The 18,118-nt window shown below is 41.5% G+C and overlaps 1 protein-coding gene across 23 annotated transcripts in view; it reads left to right on the forward strand.

Moving 5' to 3' along the window:
• PLEKHA5 (pleckstrin homology domain containing A5) overlaps nucleotides 1–18,118 on the forward strand; it is a 991,819-nt gene that overhangs the window by 784,516 nt on the left and 189,185 nt on the right. For all 23 annotated transcript variants that reach the window (XM_069228492.1, XM_069228488.1, XM_069228489.1 and 20 more), the window contains one exon: nucleotides 11,156–11,218. In XM_069228492.1, the coding sequence (XP_069084593.1) occupies nucleotides 11,156–11,218 (63 nt within the window). The remainder of the gene's footprint in view (nucleotides 1–11,155; nucleotides 11,219–18,118) is intronic.

An 18,118-nucleotide genomic window follows, 5' to 3' on the forward strand; every position in this document is an offset into this window, starting at 1 on the left:
TGTAAGGGCTTTGAAAGAACTGCAAAAGTTGGGATCTATTAGCGGCAGTAACCCACCATTCCCAAAAACATCCTTACATCTTTCTGTGTATTTGGTACTGGCATTTGCAAAATAGTTGCAGCACTCTCTCTAGAAATTTTCCTAGTTCCCTTCTCAATCAAATGACCCAAGTATTTTACTTCTTTCTGACAGTACTGCAATTTAGCAGGGGACACATTAATGTCCATTGTCTCCCAGGAAGTTCAGCAATGCGATTGTATCGTATTTACACCCTTCTCTTGTTTTGGACGCAATTTGCAGATCATCAGTATATTGCACCAATGTTGACTGATAAGGCATCACTAATGATTCAAAATAATTTTTCAAGATTTGATTAAAAATAGATGGAGACTGTAACCCCTTGTGGAATTCTACACCAATAGTAGATCCTGTTTAAGAACTTAAAAGAGAAATCTGCTGTCCTCATGAAGAGGCACGGAAAAGAACGCTTGACACAGGTCCACCACTGTGAACCATTCAGCATCGCATGGGATCCGAAACATAATCACAGTTGGATTTGGCACAACTGGGCAACACTTAACCGCTATGTCATTTATTTTTCTCAAATCCCGCACAAGTCGAATTTTTCCACAAGGCTTGCGCAGTCCCATTATTGGTGAATTACACAGGCTGCTCAACACTTATTTCAAAATAATGAAAATAATTTCTCCACAAACTCTCCTAATAACGGTTTCACACCCTCAATGGCATCTTTTGCCATCGGGTATTGTGGAGTCTGAGGAAAAACTACATTGGGATTAACTGCGACTCTGACTAGCTCATCTCCTTTTATCAACCCAATGTCCTTTCCTGAAAGATCCCAAACCTTAGTGTTAACATTTTTCTGTAAATCACCAGGGAGATCTTTCACTGCAAAAACTGGAAATAAACTAATCAAAGGAGCTTCCTCATTCACTAGCTCATCAAAACTGATCAAAGGCAATTCTTCAGACACTGACTCATTGTTAACAGTAAGTATCGGGGCTTCTTCATCATTACTGTTTGTTTGAATTTCAATTCAATAAATCCCTTCTCAGTAAGGACACGGGACTTGAATTACAAACCGCACATTTTTCAAAACCCTTAAAATAGCTAATTTTAACCAAGACTGGTTCTGTAATTGGGTTAGTCAAATATTGATTAGCAACTCCCACAATCTGAATTGTCTTCTCTGATAAGAGCAAATCTGGAACGTCTGCAGATCTCACTGTTGAGCGTGTAGCTCCAGTGTCAACCAAAAAGGAGACTTTGTGACCATTAACCGTTCCTTTAACATAAGGATGTTTCTGATCTACTTCTAAAGAAGCAGCCATCACACATTCTTCTTCATCCGAACTCTCAGACATCCAAATATAATTTATTCCATTCTCACTGTGTAGTGGAAATTGATGTACAGTATTATTACTCTGATTCACTCTTTGACCTGTGACCATCGGAGAAAGCATCACCTGCTGTTGATTCAAAGAGGCTTGAGGTATCTGAATTTACCATCCAGGCATTTGGATTTGTTGTGCAGGCACCACCTCCACCCGTGGCTGCATCTGCTGTAACTGGGGCATTTGTACCTGTAATGGCTGTACATGTTGCATGGGCTGCATAGGTTGGAAACCTTGCATTGGATTCACATTATTCTGAAATTTTGATTTTGAGCTCTTATTCTTGGTCCTTTCAAATTTTGAAAAGAATTGACATGTCACTTGCTGAACAACACCTCACTGATTTGTCATCGGACACTCATTTCCAATGCCTGATTCCCCCATAAGCGTGACAAGGGAGCAGTATCTTTCCTTGTGGCTCTCCTTGTATCATTACTGTATTCAAATCAAGACTACGATTAAAACTTCCCGTTCCACCTCGACCTCTGCCTACATTCTGAAACGTGCCTTGATTCTGAATCATGTCATTTCCCTGTTCCTGCTGAGGCTGAAAACTTCCTTGAAAGCCTGTCTGTGCTGCCTTGATCTGCAACATCATCGCTTTCTCCTTCAACTTTTTCTGTTTCAGTTCAATCTCATCACTACAGTATTTCGCATACTGCAGCACCTCATCAATCGGCTCGGCTTGCCAATAAATCAAATGGCTTTTAATCATCGGACTAATTTCTGGTCTGAGCCCCTCAACAAATCTGAACACAAAGTGAATCATGTCTTTCGGCTCAATTGTTTCTGTACCACTGTAAAGTTTGAATGCTTTTAACAACCTCTCATAGTATGCATCAATTGATTCTTTTGCTTCCTGAGCAGTCCTATCTATGCACTGCCAATCAATGTTTTTGGGCAAAATTCTCGTTTTCAAAAACTCAGTGACTTTATAGTAAGCTTTTATTACTTCAGGAAATGGTGCACCTGTTGCTGGATCTGTCGGTGGCTAACTTGTTAGCCAATCTACACTCCTTTTGCATTCAATCCATAAATCTGCTGGAACAACTATCTCCAAGAGAATGTTCAAATCCTCCCACAGGCATTTTGCAAACTTCACAAACCTATCTCTCTGCAGATACCATTCTACTGGTTTCTCTCTCAACCTGGGGTAATTATTTGTAAATAACAAAATGTCACTTCTGCTCCAAGGGACATGTACAAAATTCCCTCTTTAAATTTCTCTCATTGGTAAAACTTTCACTGTTTCCCTGTTCTGCGGTGCTTCTGCAGAAGAATTATCAGGACCTTTTTTCGGCTTGTCTCTTTTCTTCACCAATCTGCCTTCCTATTTGCCTAATTCTCTCTATATCTGGATACCTTGAAGCAGCTTTCTAAGATGTGTTTTTATCTCTGCAGATCTCATGTGTTCAAAATCTTTTGCCTCAAAATCTAACCTGTAACTTCTTTCCAAACATTTCATTTAAAAAAGGTCTATCCCATGTTTGTCTGCTAAATCTGCTAACTGTTGATGTAACTCACCTGCTTTTTCTGTAATCTTTGGACACAAGTATCGCAATTCTGCTTCAGTGTAAGACTCTAACCTATTTACACCTATGGTTCCCTCAACAAGTTCACTCGCTTCCATTGAAAGCCTAGTGTAGTTAATATAATCCCCTCCACTAGAAACATCTTGTGAAGTATTCAGCTTTTCTAACCACTGTGTTAAGTGCTGAGCTGTCAAACCCTGTAATGAGATATTATTAGGCTGAGTACCAGGTAGCTGTTGTACAGTTAAACTCTGAGGTTGAGGTGTCAGTACTCTCATGTTGGTGTCAATGTGCGACCCTGTTCAGTATTCAAAGGAGCTCCGAGAGGGCACAGGTCTAACAATTACCCTGTTCCCTCAAAGGTCTGTCCCACAGGTGAGACTATCTTGGTGTTTTTACTGATTCCTCCTCCCACCAAACTCTGATTCAAGATTCCCTGACCATTAGTGCCATCTTTACCCTGGGCAAACAATGATATCACTGGATCAGTAGTGACAGGTACAGACACAGTGTCTGGACTTGGTCTAGAACTTGCATCTTGAGACTGCATTACACCTGTATTCTGGCTCATCAATACTGACATATATGTCTGCATCCCTGTTATAGGAGTGTACTTCGGAATTGCTTGTGGCTTCATTTGAGCCAGCAATAGCAGAGTTGGCTCTGTCTGGACCAACATTGGTTTCTGATAAACTTGTCCTGTTGGCACTATTAGATTAGCTGCCACATCTACAATAGGTACATCTGGGTAAATCCGAGAAACACTAGGTTGTGGCAATTCACACTGTAATGGAGACAGTTGGCAAATTCGAATTGCTTTGCACTGGTACTTGAGCAAATCGAGAACTTGTCTGTACTGAGCTGTGGTTCATGTTAAGATTAACCAGTACGGAACTCTGTCATGTTAATATTACTCTGTACTGGACTCTGTGTCATGTTAACCGGTGTCTGTGCAGTGGGATTTACACTAGTACTTGGACCCTCATGATTTCTCAACAACTGTAAAATTAACTCAATGTCGTCCGATCCCTCATCAGGAGTTCGAGACTTCTTTGCCTCTTTTGATTTCTGCTCTTCATCTGAGAATGAACTCCCTTTCGATTTCTTAGAAGCCTTCTTTGCTTCTTTCTCACTGTCTTCTGAAATCGCAGGAAACATCCTAATACCATGTAAGGTATCTAGTCTCCACTGACTCTGGTCATTATCCCACCTAGCTTCTGCTAGTGACTTCTCTGCTCTTGTCATTTTTCTCTCAAACTTCAGCGCTTGTTGTTGTCTGGCTACTAGCTCCCACATTGCTAATGCTTCAGACTGAGCTGGTCATGGTGGAGGTTTTAAACTATACATCACATGTCTCAAATTCTCTAAAATTCTCAAATTAAATGTCCCATTTTCAGGAAAGCTAAGCTCCCTTCTTTTCCTGTGATTTTGCACCAGTGCTTTAACCAAAGGCATGCTCTGGTACCTTTCTCTTCAATTACGGTATATGCTGGAGTACCTTCTGGCGGACACATTTCTCCTACCCTAGCTGGAATATACTCCTCTCCCCTAAGATCACTTTTTAAAGTTTTGAAAAACTTCATTGTCTCAAATGAATGTCAAAAAATCAATAATCAGGAAGTGACTTTTAATCCCACAATCCTCTTCGTCTACCTTCTCGACCATTTGCGCTTCACGGTTGTCCACCAATCTGTGCATGACCCTTTTCACTAACCAACCTATCCCAGCGCAGCACAAAATGACATCACTTGCGGCTTGTCCTCCTAAACTCAAAAACGCTCAAAATTAATGCAAAATTATTTGCGAGCACCTCAACAAAACCCCAAAAAAACTATTTGTCTATTTACTACAGGTAGGGTAATACAATCACTTCAGGAACCTTGCAGATTTTCACTGAATGATTTCGCTCTAGCAGCTATTCTATCATTCTCAGTTCCCCAGATTTTCAAGTAAAATTCAACCCGCAAATTTTACTCTCAACTGATCAGTGGGTCTGTCCTGGTACACATAGGACTTGTCAATCTCAGTCGAAAAGACGTTACACTCGACTTAACTCACAAACTTGACTTGCCAACCACCCCCGATTGGCCTACTAAACAGACAAATTACAACAAAAACCAAGTGTCTCAATACACTTTTTATATACTCCGGAGTCTTAAACCTCGCAGGGCCCATATACCAACAACCACGTGGACAGTTTTTGAGCACCAAGTGCCACACACATGTGAAGGTCGCTGACTTCCCTACTCTCACACTTAGCAGTATGAAAACCCCTTTTTCAACATTTGGAGTATGCAAACCCCTTTTTAAACAACATTTGGAGTACACAAACTCCCTAAATCCTCTCAAGCAACCCAGTTCACATGCAAATTAGCTAAAGCTGTGCAAGCGCATAATCTACTTCATTCAACCTAACAATAGAATTCTGAGAACACTCCCCACCAACATAGGTAAACTCCTAGGACCAGGGAAAGTCATCTTGGGCATTTAGGGACACATCTTCTCCATATTCTGCATCAAGTTAAATTGAACAAATCTCAATCAAAACACGTGGTATGGTTAAAGAGACATATCCATAAAGCTCTGCTACCAAAACTGCGAGCGCGCCCTTGGCTTATCTATTTTGTTATAACAATAGTAAGCGGATGCATCCCTAAGGTTGATGAACCTTTTGACTCGTTTAAAATATTATTAGCAGGCATATAACACAACAGTATTAAACAATAACAAACACTAAAGAGTCAGTAAAGAAAGCACCATGACCCATTTGGCCACAACTAACCACACCATTAGTATCAATTAAAATGTTTATTTCCCTATTTTAACAACGCTGAGGTCACAAAAATTAGTCCCAACACCAAATGGTACAAGTAAAGAAACATCACTGGTTGACCAAATCGCCTACAGAATCTTAGCTTTAACAAAGCAATAAGAACAACAATTTCAGTAGCGAAAACAGCAATATTTGAGCAAGAGAAATAATATACATTTGTTCAGCAATAAATTAACATCAGTTCATAGGTATGGAGATAACACCTCACTCACTTCAGATTAGCATTAACATGTTGGGCTTCATGCAAAGGTTTTAGTAACATTAATTTAGAAAACATCTAGCTATGGCGCTATCAAAACAGCAGCAGTATTAAAACAGTAGCAGTTGGTACCTGAAAAACAAAAGAGAAACAACAAATACACAGATCATATATTTACCTATCCCTAAGGAAAACCAGCAGTACAGCTTCAGGACAGAAGCAGGGTAGGGTGATGGTTTGCAATTTGGACTATAAGATTACTTAACCATCAGGTCATTAGTTCAGCATTAAACAAGCATGGCAAACTCAGAAAATAATAAAGCACCAGAATGTCAGTAGACTATCTGGCAAGGCACGAAGTGTCAAAGTGACAGGTCACACTGAGAAAGCGTGCTCCACTCAACACCAATTTGTTAAATCAAAGCTAACACACATTTGATATTGGTCAGAAACATCAGGCGAAAAAAGAACATCCAATTACAAGAACATTAGATATTGCCAATACATTAGAAAAGGTAACACTTGTAAATTGGTAATTTGACGATTGGATCTTCTTCCATTTACGTAACTCCAAACTATACTAAATGTATCATCCCAGTGTTCCTTCCGTCCACGATCAGTAGGTCCTTTTGTTCGGCACATTCTAAATATGCTGCTAGACGGTGGTTACAGAGACTGCAGAAAAACGTCAGACATGTTGGTTCCTCAAAAGAAATACATTTGATTAGTGCCAGCTTCCACGCAAATATGCAGCTCAAACAATAAACTCTCTTATACAATGGACATGGAATGATTTCATAAGTTACAACTTCTAGAATGTTGGCAGACAAAGAACATTTGCAGTAGCCTTGTTTGCTTGTGGCTCTGCAGTTAGTAAGAATAAAACTCACATTATTTTAACTATTAATATAACTAAGCAATGCGTTCTGAAAAAACGATTTTGATGCTGAATACAATATTAGTACATTAGTTTGTGAAAAGACCATAAACGCGGAGTCTTACATGAAATGGTGGCCACTCAAGTAGGCACATTATGGGTTACACAGTATTAATTTCAATGTTAATACATCTTATATATTAAAAACAAATGCAGAATAATTATTCATGTTAATTTCAGCGCTCACAAGAGAGCTCCTATCTTCTGGTCCTTTCCTAATCATTTGTCAAGACTGGCGATTCCTAGCTACAAGTGTTGCATTCATCACTGGGGAGCTTGCTCTTGACTAATATAGCCTTATAGTCTGCAATAGTGGGCTATACCAGCCATTAAAGGGCCACTCCAGCGTTGAAGGTCCGAGCCAAAGGAGAGGGCTTTAACAAGAGAGTGGGATTTTAATGAGGTATAGCCCAGCCACAGGGGGCTATAAGGCTATTAGAACATTCCGCCACTAGAGGGCAGAATGTTTTCATAAATAAAATAAAGGCCTCAGGGAGCCCCAGGGGATTGAAAATGCCTCAGGCTCCCAGATGCCTCTGTGCGCAGCAACAGCTGTGAACAAAAACATTGGAATGTCCGAGCTCCGGGCTTCTATCGGCCATTAGAAGCCTGGAGCACTCCATTGTTTTCAAAGGAGCTCCTGCTGCAGCGCCACAAAATCCTAGCTATTACTTAAACCGAATAGTGGATTTTGCGAAATAGGTCAATGGATCGAAGCGAGATAGATTTGAGGGGATTTCATCAATGAGGAATGTAATTATCAACAATAATCAATATAATCAAAGATCACGAACCTCAAACAATAACCACACCAGTTTATTCAAAATAATTATTACATTTATTTTCCTAGATTAACAACGCTAATGTCACGAAAATAACTCTCAAACGCAAATGGTAAGCATATAAAATTAATAATGGTTGATTGGAACGTCTAATATACCTTAGTTTAATCAAAACAATAACACTGATTAGCAACACCAAAATCGATAATAATGGCAGTTAATGTATTAGTACAACATTCAAAATGTGTTAACATAAATCTTGAGCATTTAGTATTAATACCTAAAAGAATTTAGAAACACAAATTTTGAAACATCTCTTTAACTCAGGCTGTTTTAAAAAATAAATAAAAAAAAACATCATTAATATGCAGCAATCAGATTATAAATTGCAGCTGGTACCTGCAAAGCAAAAGAGACACACATAACAATCGCATACATTACCCTAATCGCTAACAGCATGCAGACTACTTCAGCAAGGGGACACCATCAGGTATATCTTCAGAAAAATCGGGCCTAACACCAGCTAAACCCACACTGCTAAAACGACTTGGACCATCAGCAGGAACTCTAGAATCCAAAGACTTCGATCTAAAGTCTAGCATCTTCTCTCTAACTAAAAATCCTACTCAAGGTGTTATACTAATCTTCAAAAAGCTTATGATTGGTCAGTCCATGGGGTGGTTACGTTTCAGCCAATAGTAATTTTGATTGATAACCTAAAATTCTATGACGCCACATCAACTAGGATATATTCTCAACAGTAACGTTTCCTCTTCCGTCTCGTTTGTAGCTCCGGTGTTCCATCTCGTCTGAACTGCTCTTCTCAGGAAGAAACTTTCTCACTTGCTACATTCACTTCCATCCTCGAGGAAGAAACCACATACTAACATTTTCAAACAAAAGAACATTAAACTTATTCAAAAATTCAGTTAAACATGGCCTTGTAAGACATAATTCAGCAATCCACTAGGGGTAGCTGTGGACAAATCTGTTAAAGCATCGAATACACATTTACGACATATAGTTCGAATTTTGCTCAGTTAGGAACAGAAATTAACTGTGGCAACCATTTTCAAAAGTCACCCGTTTTAAACATTAATTCATTATGCAATTAGTATGCTAAAATGATTAATAAACATATTAGAGAATTCACACTCTCACACTCCCAACATTCCAGTGTTCTGGGAGCTTGCTGGGTTTTCAGGAGGAGCCAGCACAGCTCCTGGGTTGTGTGGGTGATTAGTTTGTATTGTCTCAGTCCTTTGATGTATCTTGCTCTTGAATTGAGAACACTCTAGTGGTGCAAGGTAGATGTCATGGGTGCCAGTGACATTGCCATAGTCGCTGTTGAAGTTGCCATAGTCCGTGTCAAAAGCCTGGTTGTCTTCACCAGTCCTTAACTTGTGCTTTGGGATGGATGCTTTGACTTAGAAGAGCAGTGAAAGCTGGCAGCAGGCTGTCTCCCCTTTGTGATGTGGACATTGAGGCAGAGATTTTTGTTGACACTGAATCTTATGGTGAGTTGAGGGATGAAATTGCTATCTGGACAAACTCAGCTTTCAAAGGGGTCTGATTTTAAGTATGTCTTTAAAAATCCAGGCTTGTGTGGTAGAGATGCAGTTCTTTGTGTGTCACTGCCAGACAAGCTCCGAGTATAGCTGTGTGCTGTTAACTATTTTCCTGCCCCACATGAGTACATCCAAAGATTCCATATAGAGGTTGAACATGACTGACTTTTGGGGGCTACTCTGTAGGTCACAAGTATGAAATTTGATCTTGATTTTATTTGGTTCTGTTGATCAGTTAGAAGGACAATCATTTGAGGTTATGTTGAAGCGCATATGCAGTGAGGGCTCAGCAGGGTAAGGCTATTGACTGCATAGAGTTCCAGAGGATGAAGAGACGGGATAACCATTGTCAGTAGTGAGCAGGGTGTCGCCCAGCACTTGAGTTACAGCTATTTGTGTGTCCTGAATCCATATTAATGTAGGAAGAGGGCATTGGTCTTGATTTGCTTATGTAGCTACTTTGTGACTGTCTTCTCAGTGATATTTCAGAGAATGTTGACATGCATGACTGTCTTGTAGTTACAGAGGTAGTTGTGGTTAAATTTGGGTTTTTTCAATTGAAGAAGGATATATCTGCTTTGGAGAGTGTTAGGGATGGAATTGAGGAATGTGGTCAAGTAGACAGTGGTAGCAAAATATGCCCATCTGTGTGTTTGTGGGGTGCCATGTCTCGTTATTGATGAGCTTCCTGATCACATCCACTGTTTCATTGAAGAAAAGGGTTAATATATCACCCTTGTATGTGGTGGTTCAGTTAAAGCATCCAGAGTGGGTTGATTGAATGTTTGGAAGCTCTGAAGATGTGTTGACTGATCTGCGTCTATTGTATTTGAATTGATGGGTGTTCTTGAAGTCGAGTTGCTTGGACTTCAGTGCGGATATTTTAGCACACAGGGGAAGGTGTTATCTGGAACTGGAACCTGTGCCACGTGTTCTCTTGCCTTCAGATAGTACACGTTCTGTCTTTGACCTCTTGGTCGTACCAGGGTGCGAAGGTCTTTGGGTTAGAAGAGCAAGTTTTCCTGGGAGTGTGTACACCTATGTTGGCACGGAATGTGTGGTTGATATAAGTGTATGTACACCTTTATTTATCGGGGGACTTCAGTCTTGCTGTGCACCCCGTGTAGCTTGTAACTGATGCTCAAAATCCAAACTTGGGAAACAAGAAATGGTAATATAATTTATGAACCTTTTACCTGTGTATTAAAGGCTTTTTTGCAACATTATCTACGAGGCTTGTGTGAGCAAATTCTGCTATATTAATTCAATATCTTGTTGTTGATTGCTGAAATACCCTCATGTTCTTGAAATGGAGACTCCCGCAACTCACAATGCACCTTGTGGAAGCGATTGCCAAGCTGCTTCATGAAGCAACACTATTTCTAAATCTTCTTTTGTGCTTGCTCACAAGTTAAGGCTCCTGACTACCCTTTGTTACACAGTGCATTCACCCATCAACCACATGCAAAGGAACTGGAAGAATAAACACAGTTTGAAAATTGAAGCCACAGATCTTAGCTTCACGTGTCTCTTCAAGCTACCTTTTAGGTTTTCCTTTCACACTGAAGTGTATATGATTTATAAAAGCTATACTTTTTGCAAAATTATGAAGATTGAAATATCATCATAATATTATCAAAGAATGTAATACAAACTAGATTTAAAGTAAGGAAAAATAAAAAGTGGTTACCATGAAGATTTCTTTGCAAAGCTATCTACAATGCTTCATTGCTTTTCACATGTATTTATTGTGCTCTTGGAGTGACTGAGCCTATAGTTTTTGACCATGGAGTATCTGAAAGGAGCAGCCCAATGCCTTAGAAGCAGTGTTTATACATATGTTTTTACACCCCTCTTGGAGTTACTAATTGTATTTTTGTCTTTTGTAGCTAACGAAGGACGACGGTAGAGGTACTCTTTACAAACACCGATCTGAAGAAGCAGATATTGATGTACGTATTGAATTTTATTTTTGCTCTTGGAACAGTGGTGTTTAGAATCTTAAAAAGTGGTAATTATGGTGGGAGTTCTACAGTAAAAGTAGAGTGAGCCATATCAGACCTGACGTTTTCACTGCACTAAAGTTTTTATATATCTTGTGAATTGAGCAGACCTCCGTAGTTACAAAGAGCGAGGTAGACTATTGTTATTCTCTTAATATTCAGTATTTTCATAAATAAAATTATTCTGCTTATTTTCAGCAGATTGTTTCCTTAGAAAACATTTTGGATTTCATTAAGGGGCATAGAATTCTGAGTCATTGGACTGAAAGCTGTAGTGGTCTTTAAGTGGTAGCCTTTAGTTTTTCTTTTTTCTGAGTGACAAATGTTTTCTTTCAATTTCTTTACAAACACATATGCTGTTGTATTTATGCAACACAAACTGGGAAGCAGTAGTGTGCAGTTCTTATTTGGGTGTTAGGAGGGATTACTCAATAATTACAGATCATATAAATCAACTGGAACAGGGCCTCTGGAGGACATTTGTGCACCACCACTGTTATTTATTAGCTTTCTGTAATAGGTGGCTTAAACATAGATTATTGTAAGTGGAATGCAGTGGTCTCTACGATGGCCAATAACGTGCTGAGAACAAAAGGTGTTTGCATCAGGTTGTTGAGTTGCTGGTATTGACTGAACTTGGTCTGTAAATTAATTTAAATGTGGACATTTAACTTGCGAACCTGTGCAGCCTTTCATGGCAGGCTTACAATAAGTGGTGTTTGGCCAGTCCTAGATTTTGGATCTGTTCCTGTTTTCACTTAATCCTAGGACAGAGCAAGCTCAACAAGAAAAGTAAGCTTTGTTTAGTATGGTTTGTTAGATAAACTGCCTCATCTAATTTTGTACACTATCTACCACCCAATCTGAATTCTGCACCAAGAGACCAACAACAGCACTGAAACCACCCTAATCGCTGCCACCGGCAACATCAGAACCCTCTTTGACTGGAGAGAAACGTCAGCCTTGATCCTCCTCCGCCGTCTGGTTTGCGGCGCTCCTTAATGCTCATCCTTCACCCTCATGCTGTTCAACACATACATGATCCCTTCAGCATAATTGTCAGAGCCCGAGGATTAAACATCATATTCAGCTCATCCTCTTGCTCGCAGGAAACTCCACCACCACTAGAACCAGTTTCCACCTGAATGAAAAACAACTGCCTGAAACTAAACACAAGTGTTAGACCTGACATGCCTTAGGGTGGTCACCCCTAACTTTTTGCCTGCCTCCCTCCACTTTTTGGACCCTGTTTTGCTGGCTTTTAGACTCTGCACACTTTACCACTGCTAACCAGTGCTAAAGTGCATATGCTTGCTCCCTTTTTAAACATGGTAACTTTGGATCATACCTGATTGGACTATTTAATTTACTTATAAGTCCCTAGTAATGTGCACTATATGTGCCTAGGGCCTGTAGATTAAATGCTACTAGTGGGCCTGCAGCACTAGTTGTGCCACCCACTTAAGTAGCCTCCTTAACCTTGTCTCAGGCCTGCCATTGCAAGGCCTGTGTGTGCAGTTTCACTGCCACTTCGACTTGGCATTTAAAAGTACTTGCCAAGCCTAGAACTCCCCCTTTTCTACATAAGTCACCCCTAATGTGTGCCCTAGGTAACCCCTAGAGCAGGGGTTTCCCTCATACATTGTTGAAGTGGCAGCTGCTGATCTGAAAGGAGCAGGAAAGTCATATTTAGTATGGCCAGAATGGTAATACAAAATCCTGCTGACTGGTGAAGTCGGATTTAATATTACTATTCTAGAAATGCCACTTTTAGAAAGTGAGCATTTCTTTGCACTTAAATCTTTCTGTGCCTTACAATCCACGTCTGGCTGGGCTTGGTTGACAGCTCCTTGTGCATTCACTCAGACACACCCCAAACACAGGGTACTCAGCCTCACTTGCATACATCTGCATTTTGAATGGGTCTTCCTGGGCTGGGAGGGTGGAGGGCCTGCTCTCACACAAAGGACTGCCACACCCCTTCTGGGACCCTGGCAGACAGGATTGAACTGAAAGGGGACCTGGTGCACTTCTTAGCCACTCTTTGAAGTCTCACCCACTTCAAAGGCACATTTGGGTATAAAACAGGGTCTCTGCCCTACCTCATCAGACACTTGCTGGAGAAGAAACCTGAACCAGAAACTACATCCTGCCAAGAAGAACTGCCTGGCTGCTCAAAGGACTCACCTGTCTGCTTTCTGCAAAGGACTGCTGCCTTGTTGTTGGCCTGCTGCCTTGCTGAACTCTTGTCTGGCTGTGAAAGTGCTCTCCAAGGGCTTGGATAGAGCTTGCCTCCTGTTCCCTGAAGTCTCAGGACCAAAAAGACTTCTCTTTTTCACTTGGACGCTTCGTGCGCCGAAATTTTCGACGCACAGCTTGTTCCGCGGCGAGAAAAACGCCGCACACCGACGCTGATCGACGTGACGCCTTCAGGACAACCGGAACTTCGATGCATGGCCTCGCAAGGACAACGCTGCCTGACCTCCAGAGGAGAAATCGACGCCTGCCGTGAGAGCGAAACTTCGACCCACAGCCCTGCAGAACGACGCGCAGCCGGAAAACAAGCAGGAGAATCCACGCACAGACCTGGGACATCTGGTAATCCCCGCGACCCACAGAAAGAGACTGTCCACGCGCCGGAAAACAACACACAACTTCCCCGCGTGAAAAATAACGACGCAAGTCTGTGTGTGCTGGGGAGAAATCGACGCACACACCATTTTTCCACATACCTCTTCTTCTGCGGCCCTCTGCAGAGATTTTCCACTCCAAACCAGGTACTTTGTGCTTGAAAGAGACTTTTTTTGCTTTTTAAAGACTTAAGACACTTTAGATCACTTTTCAGTGATATCTTTACAAATTTACATTGCAACTTTATTCATCTTGACCTACAATTATGCTGATAAGTATTATATGTTTTTCTAAACACTGTGTGGTATATTTTTGTGGTGCTATATGGTGGTATTGTATGATTTATTGCGCAAATACTTTACACATTGCCTTCTAAGTTAAGCCTGACTGCTCGTGCCAAGCTTCCAGAGGGTGGACACAGGCTAATTTTGGATTGTGTGTGACTTACCCTGACTAGAGTGATGGTTCTTGCTTGGACCGAGGGTAACCTGACTGCCAACCAAAAACCCCATTTCTAACAACAAGCAAAACAGAAGTACTAATATTCGGAAACAACACCTCTCTGTGGAATGACTCCTAGTTCCAAATAACCTGGACCCTCGCCCACACAGACAGACCATGCTGGCAACCTCAGTATTATCCTGGACAACAAACACTCCATGAGAACCAAGATCAACATAGCATCATCTGCCTACTTCTTCACTCTTCAGTTGCTCTGGACAATCTTCAAATGGCTCCCCACCAGCACCAGACAAACCATCACTCAATACCTAATCACTTGCTGCCTGGATTGCGACAACACACTCTATGCAGGAATCACCACTCACCTCCTGAAGAGACTTCAAACCATACAGAACTCACCGGCCATTCTCCTCCTCGATCTTCCCAAATGGATCCACATCACCCCTCACCTCAAGAATCTCCATTGGCTCCCTACACAGAAGATATGTCATTTCAAGATCTTGATCAACACCTACACAAGTCCTGCACAACCAAGGACCTGCTTAACTCAACCACTGCCTGTACCTCCAATAAATCTCCAGACTCCTGCGCTCACACCTTCCTCTCCCTTGCGTACACACCCCACATCCACCAAAGCAACCGTGGAGGATGCTGCTTCTCTTACCTCGCAGCTAAATCCTGGAACAACCTCCCCCTACACATCCAGACTTCCACCTCTCTCCTAGAATTCCGGAAGGCTCTCAAGACCTGGCTGTTCAATTGATCCCACCTGAAGCAGCAAGACCCTCAGAGTCTGGATACTCTCATGGGTGATTAGCCGTGATTTATAAATCTTGCTTTAGAAATCCTGCTTGATTAATTGATTGCTCGATCTAGCTGAAAGATTCATACATAGATGGTAGGCAGCCGCAGTGCCTCGCATTGAGGGAAATGTTCTCCCGTCTCGTTTAAGGAACATTGTGGTTAATGCAGGCACCTTCGTTTATGCTCAGGGTATCCTTCTCCCAAAGTAAATAAATTCAGTATTCTCTCAAGGGTGTTTCATATTTGGCTATTTCTTCGATATTATCTGGATGGAAGTTACCAATGGTCCCCATATCATATTAGGGCTTGATGAGACCCTTTTAGCCATTCCTTCTGGTTCAAAACGTTGACAAAGTGTGACAAGCAAAAACACAATATATAGCCACTTTGGAGCAAATGGACTATTTTTGTTGATCTTATATGGTTGTATTTGACTTGTAACAAATGTAGTGGTATATTATATCATAAATTACCTTTACTCTTTGTGGTTCTGCTGCACTGGGGGCACTGTCCACTTCATGTATTTGTTTTGTATGTTTTTTGTATTGGTATATAATCCTGTATGTTCCTGTACATTACAAAAGTATGTGTTTAAGTGCTTTGATGTTCTTTTGCATGCATTTTAATTGGCATTAGTTGACTGTGGCTGTTTAGCCTTCTCAATCCCTGTTGATTCCACTGATTGAGCCGTATGAGTACAATTGTTTTTCTGTAATAGGTATACCCTGGCTTCATAGGTTGCCATTGTTGCATTATAAGGTTGATGCAATACACAGCCAGTCTGCCCCTGTATAGAGTGAGTAAATCACTATCCTGCTGTGTGCAAATAAAGGTATGCGTTCAGTTCCAGCCCATATAGCTGCTATTTCAATGAAGTGCAAAACAAGTTGTAGGTATGCACATTCTTATGCATTAGGATTCACTCCAATGCTAAGCTCACTGTATGAAAAATTATGAGTTAGAAATAAAAAAAAATGGTGCACAGCTTTTCCAAACAACACAGCACCAATTGTTTTAACATACAGTGTCGAAGGAAAGAAGAATAGGTATTTGGGAAGAATTGAGTCAATAGGATGCTTGGAAAGGGCATTTAGTGAGGTTTAACTCATTGAGATATCTCAAAAACAGGAGATTGATGAAACACTAATGGACAGCAATCACCACATTTTCCTGCAAAGATGTCACATCACATTAAATGCAATGTTGTGTTGTAGAATCTGTATATTCATGCTTCAAACGTTCATAAAATGCAGCTTGTGCTGGAGTGTGTAGGTGGTTGGGACTGTCCTTTGGGTGATATCATGTTCTTTAGATGTTGTTGCACATCTTCCCTTGCCATCACCTGAGCTGCCCTGTTCTCCACCACACTGCATTGTCTGCCAGACCGGCCTGAACTCTTTCTGATAGGGTTCACTTGCCCCATACTCCTGCTATTCATCATCGTCCCCCAGGCCTAAAGTGCTTTATGCCTCAGTGAGGAATCAGATCGCCCTCTACTTCCCCTTCCAAAAAACATAGTTTAGAAAAGGTGGTCCCATTCGTATGGAATTTGTTGGTCTTTAAATTATTCGGTCCCTTGCCAAAAGTCCCTCCCCTTCCATAGGATGTTCGCAGAGCAGTAGCGGAAAAGTTAGATTTTGTGCCTCTAATAGGCCACTACTTGTGAGGCTTTGCATAACTTATTCTTTATTTTGAATCAAATAAGTGTAATCTTGTCAGAATGCCCAGTGTCATGTCCCTTTGAAGTTGCATTAAATTCAGTGTGTGTGTGTGTGGGGGGGGGGGGGAGGGGGAGTTTGGAGGGTGTTGGTCTAGTTTAATTAGTAGGTCATCTATAAGGTCCTGGACAGTATGAAGGCGTACTCAAACAGACTTTTATCATCTCCCTCCACACCCTTCAGCACTCTCCTGATCCTTATATTATTCCACATGAAGTGTTTTTCCAGGTATTCCTGCTTGGTCTTAAATTCAGTAATGTAGGAAAGTGCCTCTTTTGGACATGGTTGCCTCGACTTTTTGCTCACTGGCACTGAGGATTTTTGACTGAGTTGCACTGGGTCCCTGCTAAACCGGTCCCCACTGCCAGTGCTCTATTCATAAAACAAGTAAAATCTGTACTGTTGGTCCACACTCCTATACCTCTGTAAGTCCCTAGTAAATGGTACCTAGGGCCTGGGTGCGGGAGATGGTTTGTAAAGGCTGCAGCATGTGCTGTGCCATCCTCAGGGACCCTCCTAAAAAGTTGCACACAGCTACCTTTGCCGTCTGAGTGTCCTGTTGCAAACCAGACGAAGAGACAATGTGGCACACCCATTGTGTGCCATACCCCACTCACTGTGTCCAAATATATGTAAGTCACCCCTACAACAGGCCTTGGAGCCCTAAGGCCGGGTGCTTTATATTTGATGTGAGGGCATATCTGCATGAGCCTAAATGCCCCTCATGTCTAGTTGGATTGTTGGACACTGTAAGTAAACAGGGAAGCTATCATTAAGTATGTACTGGACACTCATCATTACGGGTTCTCCAGCTACATAATGGTTTCACTGAAACTTATGGTGTTTGGTTTAACAAACAACTCTTCTTAATAACTCCAGGCTCGTGCCAGGCTTGAATCAATGACGTGCACCCAAAGGGTGCTCCTTGAAACCCACCAGTCTCTTAGTGCGCTGGCTGACTGCTTTAGGCCAGCCTACCACCACAGTCATGTTTCTGACCACCTGGAGGTAAGAGCCTGCCCTCTCAGAAGCCAGAAACACTGCCTGCTCCTGAGGAAGTTATCACCACTCCAGCAGGATGACTAGTATATCTGCATACCAAGGCCAGGCCCTTGAAAGACCCTGCCGCCTTTGGTACTACCCCCTTCCCTGAGGTTCACTTGCCACCAGGACAAGCTGGAAAGTTAGTTAGGCAAGTAGGCGTGTACGACCTTTGGGCTAGCTCCCCCCCCTC

This window comes from Pleurodeles waltl, chromosome 4_1 (assembly GCF_031143425.1).
Source record: "Pleurodeles waltl isolate 20211129_DDA chromosome 4_1, aPleWal1.hap1.20221129, whole genome shotgun sequence".
Classification (NCBI taxonomy): Eukaryota; Metazoa; Chordata; class Amphibia; order Caudata; family Salamandridae; genus Pleurodeles; species Pleurodeles waltl.